The sequence below is a fragment of the Drosophila willistoni genome, unplaced genomic scaffold (assembly GCF_018902025.1).
Source record: "Drosophila willistoni isolate 14030-0811.24 unplaced genomic scaffold, UCI_dwil_1.1 Seg150, whole genome shotgun sequence".
NCBI classification, from domain to species: Eukaryota; Metazoa; Arthropoda; class Insecta; order Diptera; family Drosophilidae; genus Drosophila; species Drosophila willistoni.
This window is the reverse complement of record NW_025814110.1, coordinates 291,161-299,138: the sequence shown is the minus strand read 5'-3', so window position 1 is coordinate 299,138 and position 7,978 is coordinate 291,161. Positions and strand designations below refer to the sequence as shown.

At 35.7% G+C, this 7,978-nt stretch overlaps 1 protein-coding gene across 4 annotated transcripts; it reads right to left on the bottom strand.

The window, feature by feature from the left end:
- Positions 1-1,836: 1,836 nt before the first annotated feature.
- Positions 1,837-4,378, bottom strand: LOC124460898 (zinc finger BED domain-containing protein 4-like). 4 transcript variants are annotated; one of them, XR_006954839.1, is made up of 6 exons: positions 4,200-4,378; positions 3,914-3,980; positions 3,711-3,859; positions 3,427-3,627; positions 2,443-3,355; positions 1,837-2,319 (listed from the first exon to the last, which is right to left on the bottom strand). XR_006954839.1 is itself a non-coding variant. In XM_047012493.1 (5 exons), the coding sequence occupies exons 1-5, from the start codon at positions 4,350-4,352 to the stop codon at positions 1,966-1,968; spliced, it is 924 nt and encodes a 307-aa protein (XP_046868449.1). In that variant the 5' UTR covers positions 4,353-4,378; the 3' UTR covers positions 1,838-1,965. The 4 variants fall into 4 exon arrangements, 3 of the variants coding, with proteins under 3 accessions (XP_046868448.1, XP_046868449.1, XP_046868450.1); XM_047012493.1 differs by lacking the exon at positions 2,443-3,355 and having other exon boundaries at positions 1,838-2,319; XM_047012494.1 differs by lacking the exons at positions 2,443-3,355; positions 3,914-3,980 and having other exon boundaries at positions 1,838-2,319; positions 3,711-3,804.
- Between the last annotated feature and the right edge of the window lie 3,600 nt (positions 4,379-7,978).

Sequence of the window (7,978 nt, the reverse complement as noted above, 5' to 3'; positions counted from 1 at the left end):
AAGCCCATACCTTCCAACTTGGTAAAGATGATGATCACATCCCGATTGGCGTGGTCGGCCGCGGTAGACCTGCGAAGCAATACCACAAGGCAGTCCCGCAGGAGCCCTATAGTAACAAAAAATTCCCTTCATTTTCTCTTCTTGTCTATACTTTTGTCTTTTTTGTATATAAAATATTTTTTCCTATTTCAACAACTAATAAATGAATTAAAAAAAAAAAAAACATATCCATATACAGGTGTATATGTACATATATATATGTCGGTACATACATACATACATATCTAAATATCAGATTTAGTCTTGTAAACGTATGCATATATAGGAAAGTGCGTACATATGAACATATGTACTTATGTTTGCATCAGAGTTACCTTTAAAAAAGTATGTGTATACAACGTATATATATGAATTATTTGGTTTTTTATTTTTTTTTAGATTTACTTGCATATATTACATGCATATATGCATTTGTACATGCAGATATCTAAATCTTACACACCAAATTCATGTTCTGTTTGCAGGGTAAATATTTGACCATAAATCCCCTTTGGTGAGGACATGGAAATACCCCCTAAGCTACGCCCTGTTCCAAACTACGATTAGAAAGGGCAGCCAATTCATTGAAATACATCGATCAACGTGCGCTTTCATATCGATATGCACCAACTGCCATCTTCATAATTTTGCAATTTTCTTTTGCAAATTTCTCAAAAACGGCTCAGTAGATTTTGATTAATCGAATGAGATACCTTGCATTGCTTGATGGTGGCTGGGAGATATAACGACGAAAATCGGGCCCGTAGAACTTGGCAGTGTTAAATTTACTGGTTCATTGGTTCCGACAACTGGTTCCCGAGCTCGTGCCAGCCTTATCAATATATGTGCTCACAAAAAATCACCTACACATGGAGGAGGTGGGGTAATGGTCTGAGGGTGTATGGAGGCCGAAGGAGTGGGTAAACTCGTATTTATAGAATCCATTATGGACCAATATGGATAATTAAATGTTTTAAAGTCCAATTTGAAACCAAGTGCTGAGCAGTTGGGGCTGGGAGACGATTTTTATTTCCAACATGATAACGATCCCAAGCACACTGCGCACAATGTTAAGCTCTGGTTGCTATTTAATCCACCACAATCACCAGACCTTAACCATCGAACATTTATGGGATTTGCTGGAACGCAAAATTGGACAGCACACTATAACTTCCAAGGAAATGCTAAAAAACGTCCTTTTGAGTGAATATATAACCAAAGATAAAACTACTGGTAAATTCGATGCCCCGTCGCCTTGCAGAGGTCCTTAAGAGAAAGGGCTATCCTACGAGCTACTAAAGCTCAATATATTATAAGATTTTTGAATGTTTTTTAGGTTTATATTTTGTTGTACGGATACTTTTTCTGTTCCTTTCTTATAAAGTTTTTTGTTTTTGTTTGTTAATTTTAATTTAAAATAATAGAATCGTGTAAAAACGATTTATATATGTGAGAAATGGCATTGAGAGAGAGCTATCCAAAGTGATAGAAGAGAAGAGACAAACGCGTAGTGGCCGAACATTCTAGACCAGAGGTAGGCGCCTATAGCCCGTGCGGGCACTTTTGCTCGGCAATTGTTCGTGTGGCCGTCTGTGTGCATGCCGATGTGAGCACGAAGTACAAGTTGAGAGCGTAAAAAATAGGGTTGTCGGATATTTTTAAAATATCGTATCGATGATATTTTTGCTTTTGAAGAAATATCGATATGATATTAATATATATCGTTAAAAATATCGATATATCGATATTTTAGATATTTTTTTCCCCCAAAATAAATTTAAATTTACACAATAACATAACAATTTATTTTCTTAATACGGATTTTCTTTACACGCATTTTCTTAATACAGATTTTCTTCACACGCATTTTCTTAATACGGATTTTCTTAATACGGCATTTGTCATTTTGCATATTCAAAGGCATGTTTAACTCCAGTATTTGGAGTTTGAAGATATCAAAAAAACCCGTTCTGTTATATGTGTATCCGTCATACGACTTCGCGAGTCACAGACAACACATTTAATTGCAGAAGCAAGTCGCTCCGAAGGCACTGAACTACCAGGGGTTGTAAGGTATCGTAAGGCAAGCTTCGAAAGTCCTGGCATAGCTGCCTTATACGAACTCCAAAACATTATTGGGTTACTTTCCCACGAAGTTTGGGGCAAGCTGAGATACATCTTTAGCTCCCTATTTTCCGAACCGTCTACTTTCACAATTGACCTATTGTGCGCCTTTTCCAAGCTATCACCTTGGTCATCTGAATTTTCGTCATCTGAAATCTGTAAAAAATTAAAAAAAAGAATTAGTTACATTTTTGAACAGAATTTTAATATTATTGTGAGTAAACTAATTACAGTTATTTAAGTTAATATATAATTATAATCTTTTAATTTTTGACATACCCGTTTTTCTTCAGTAAATGTAATCAATTCTTGTAAAATATCTTTAGTCGCCTCTTGTACCCCGATTGGCGAGATATACATCTTTTTAAATCTTGGATCGAGGAATGAAGACTTTACTAAGACTTTATTTAATTCAAGAGGCTTGCACCTTTTCTCTAATTGCTTGTGAAGAGAATCTTGTGCAAGAATGCCGTCAGCAGATTCTACTTTTGCAATCTGCATTTTCTTTAGCAAAAGTGAAATTAACGGGATCACCATGCTGACAGTTACATATTTTTCACCGCTTATTTTTTCAGTTGCATCTTTGAATGGGTTCAGAAGGCTACAAAAATCCTTGCAAGTAGATAATTCATCAGTTGATAGCATTTCTGGCAAACCTTTTACTTTTTCAGATCTCTTTATTAAAATGATGGCCACTTTATTCGCAAGACTTAAAAAGGATACCAGCATTTCAAGACATGAATTCCATCGCGTGTCAACGCTTTGCTGCAAGGTCTTAATGCAACCTTCCGGAATTCCCTCATCAGCCTGAGCTTTTCGCAGCTCGTCCATTAATGCAGGACTGTGCTTGAAATGCATAACAATTTTTTTAACTTTGTCCAAAATACTACAAAATGATGCGATCTCCTTCACAGAATCGTCTACCACTAAGTGGATGGTATGCGCAAAGCAAGGAATGTGTTTCCCATTTCCAAGAAAATATCTTGATGCGGCTTTCATATTATTCGCATTATCCGTGGTCAGTGTTGTACACTTAGACTTATCAATGCTAAAATCGTCGCACGCTTTCTCCAATAGAGAGCTTATGTACTCACTGGTATGAGACTAAATTAAATTTGAGAAATGTATGGTTTTCTTATATTAGGTGGTAAAAATAACAACAAAGTGACAAATGGCCAAAATTCACAGAACACTAGACAAATACGATTAACAATTAACGAGGTGACAAAAACACAGATAAAATAATGAATATAAAAAAATTACCTGATCCATTCTAGCTGCCATTAAACAAATTGATTCCAAACATTCCTTATTTATAAAATGCGCAGTTATTGTAAGAAATGATCGGCTTGAGTTTGTGATAGTCACTGCGTCGCAGGTGAATGCCACATCCTCCACTTCGCTTAAAATCTTTTTAACAGCATCCACTGATTTGCTGTATTTTTCTTCGATCATTGTTGTAATCTGGAAAAAATTATATATATTTAGAAAAGCGTATTGATTTTATGATTATTCTATACAGTAAAACAACCGAAATTAATACTTGCCTTGGACCGGCCAGGCATTTTAAATTGCGGGACACATTTCTTAAGAAGGTGTGTTAGACCTTCTTTCTCCACGCACCGGACAGGCATGTTGTCTCTGCAAATCATGAAGACAATTGCTTCATATATTTCATTCGCCTTCTGTCCATTGTCTAAAATGAAGAACAAGTTAATAAAATTCAGAATGCACACTTTTTCTTACTTACCTTTTAAAGCTTCAATGTTTCGAAATGATTGTTCAATTGTTTGGTTTTCACGAAACTTCATCGAAACCTAATTATTTAGTCAAACGAATAAGAATTCAGAATTAGAAATTGCGAAATAATCTATATGAAATTCAATCGGGTGTATAATTCGAGAATTTGTGCGTGTGGCTCTAAAATTGCCCGCGTTTTCTTGAAATACACACACCATTGCATTTCGAGAAAACGCGGGCTCTAAAATTACACACACGCACAAACAGAAAAATAACGGCACTTTATAAGTACTTACCTTTTTTTGCATACACTTTACAAAAGTGTCATAGTGCTTGTTTTTTATGTGCGACGACATATTTGTTGAATTTCCACTTGTTTTAATAATTTTTTGACATAGTTTACATTTTGCTGTTCCATTTTTAAGATGCAAGTAATTCGATTTCATCATTTTTACATCCGCGCTCGCTGCACTCATTCTTGAAGTGACCAACGCAAAAATATCACAGAAAAATATCGATATTCGATATTTGGGGGAAAAAAATATCTCGATATAAATATATTTTTTTTTGAAAAAAATATCCGATATATCGATATATTTTTGACAACCCTAGTAAAAAAACAGCTAGTGTCGCACAGACTTTTGACGAAAGCAGTACTATGTCGCTTTGTTACGCAGCTACACGCAGAAAAATTAATGCTTCACTTTCTTACATGGCAACTTTAAAAATATTTTGCCATTATTTATATTTTGTCCCTATAGGGTAAAATGTATATTATAATACAATTAGGTCGGAATTATTCTTTTTCACTTGCAGTTTAATTTTTTTATTCGTTTCTTCACATACGATTCGCGCAGTGTAAAGCAGCTTACGCACACAAGCAAGCTGCACTCGTTTTCTTGATTTGAGGCAGAATTTGATGAAGTTTAATTTTGCGCAGTGTAAAGCAACATACGCATACAAGCAAGTGCACACATACAACTAAACTTTTTTAGCGCTCTCTTTGTGCCGGGCCCTGCCGTAGATTATTCGCAAAGAGACTGTCAACTGAGTCGCACGTCAAGGTCCATAAGTAGTCCAGTGTTATTTCTATAAGTATGTTTAAATTCTAACAATATATTGTACTCGATTGTTATCAATCAATTCAAATATTAATAAATAAATAAATATAGTAACGATCGCTAAATCAACGCTACATATATATTGGACAATAACTATGTTGAACATATGAATAGAAATTTCATACTTGTTATGTTCTCATGGTGAACAGATATTTTTTCTGGCAAGTGTATATGATTTTCTATATAAAATATGTCGGGGCCCGAGCCCTAGCGAAGGATAAATTTTTTTTGGTATAAGAATTTAATTTTTTGCTTCTAATTTCTTTCTCGTATTAGAGAAAGCATTTTCTTTTGTAATAGTGTTAACTGTAATGTGTCTAAATAATATTAGAAATAAACTACAAAAAAACAATGGTGATAGAAATGGTCATACATTGGTGCAAGGCTTATTTGTTTGCAGCAAATTTGTTTGCAATTGCATGACCATATGTACATATATATGTATACATAAAACCAGATCTAACAATTACATATTTCATTAACAAAATTCAAATGTTCTAGTAAAGTCTACATAATACATATATTATATTTTGAATCATATTTCTCAGAAGTTCTTATTAAGTAAAATCACAATTTTTTGGTGCAGTCGTACCACTATACCAAACCCCCTATTCAAGCGAACCTGTATTTGCCTGATCCCCCTATTTCAGCGAGCTTGAGCGGCGAAATGTTGGAATATTGCAAAACGAACGCCAATAATTCTGGCATTCAATCTTCATTGAGCTGTGTTGTTGGAGCTAGTTTTTGCCCGTTGAAATCTATTTATTTTTTGGCACATTTTGTATGGGGAAAATCATGGTTGGTTCATTAAAATGCAATTTTCTCGAAAACTGTATGAAACCACATAATGAAACTTCGTGGGGATATAGATGAATAATTGGGGGATAATCTGACACTCAATCTTCATTGAGACGTGTTTTTGAAAAGGATATACACGAAAGCGAAAGGACTTTTTCGCGGAGAAATTGTCAATACATGGAATGCTCAAAAACCCCCAAAACCGAATTAAAACAAAAATTTCATGTATTCTTAATAATTTAAAGCTTTATTTGTTTCAAAAAAGTTATTAAATAGCTAAAAAATTAAAAAATAAAAATGCAAAAAACTTAACAGAAGGTTAACAGAGGTCCGTCGCTAACTCGGGATTAACAGTGTCGGTAACTTGACGGACATATTTTTAATTTTCAATTTTCTAGGTAATTAGCAACTATTTCAAATGAAGTAAAGTTTAATATGATAAAAAATATATCAATTTATTGTTTTTATTCACTTTTGGGGGATTTCGAGCATTCTATATACATATGTATGTATGTACAATTTGTCCATGGAAATGGGCATTCGTGTAGCACAGCTCCAAAGGCACAGCTGAATGACAATTAAACGTGTGAATAGTTTTCGAGAAAATTGCAGTTTGGTTGACCACCCACGATTTTGTCCATACAAAATATGAAAAAAAAATGCTTTTATTTTAATTGGCTAGCACAATTTTCCAAGAGCACAGCTCAATGAAGATTAAAAGCCAGAATGAACAATGGACTTTCTAGAATATGTGTTCGGAGTTTTATTCAAAATGCCGCCTTCTATTGTGTGTGTGTATTTTTTTTTTTTTTTTTAATAAATAGGGGGGAGCATTGAAAGCCGAAGTGTGGGACTTGGTATCGACCTTGGTTAGTGGTCACCGCATTGCATTAAAACCTACCCTATGCTCCGTATCCCTCCCGCGGAACCAACGCTGAAGTACTACTTCACGAGGGGGAGATGGCACGTATGCCTCGTCTAGAGTTTACCTAGAACTGAAGTTTTGGTTACGCTGACGTTCAGCGCGACGCAAGGATTGCATGATGACTGCCGCCATGTGGCTAACAGCTAGCAAATTTTTTTGCGAGCTAAGTAGGATATCTTTTACGTGTAAGCCGAACGGCTGCCGAAGTCCTCAAACAAAAAATCATGAGCAAGAGGGTGGGTTTTAGTTTCCCTCAGCATTTTGACGCAAGCAGATTTATGTCGCTTTGTTGAGAGAACACACATAAAAAAATTGATCGCTGCTTTGATTTCTCTATCTTTTTCTTGCATAAGATTATTTGCTGCACTCGTTTTCTTGATTTGAGGCAGAATTTGATGAAGTTTAATTTTGCGCAGTGTAAAGCAACATACGCATACAAGCAAGTGCACACATACAACTAAACATTTTTAGCGCTCTCTTTGTGCCGGGCCCTGCAGTAGGGCAGAGGTAGGCGCCCATAGCCCGTGCGGGCACTTTTGCTCGGCAATTGCTCGTGTGGCCGTCTGTGTGCATGCCGATGTGAGCACGAAGTACAAGTTGAGTGCATAAAAAAACAGCTAGTGTCGCACAGACTTTTGACGAAAGCAGTACTATGTCGCTTTGTTACGCAGCTACACGCAGAAAAATTAATGCTTCACTTTCTTACATGGCAACAACAAAATTATTTTGCCATTATTTATATTTTGTCCCAATAGGGTAAAAAGTATATTACAATATAAGCGAATCCACATTTTCGACAATGAAATTAATTAAAGATTCAATTCGAAATAGTCTTACTGATAGCTATTTAGAAGATCTCCTTCGTATAAAAAGTTATCCAAACAATATAGAAGCAAAGGAAATAGTTGAGTTTCTGAACAACAATTAGGTCGGAATTATTCTTTTTCACTTGCAGTTTAATTTTTTTATTCGTTTCTTCACATACGATTCGCGCAGTGTAAAGCAGCTTACGTACACAAGCAAGCGCACGCATACATTGACAGTTTGAGCTGGCTCTCTTGGTGCCTACCCCTGCAGTAGGGCCCATACGAGGATTTAAGAGTAAAATATGCATGAGTATATGGAATCCAGCAATACAGGCATATCACACGTACACTATGCGTGTGCAGATTCAGCGCGGGTACCGGTGGATGATGCGAACGCGCTCCGAGCCACTGACGTCGGCAGAAAA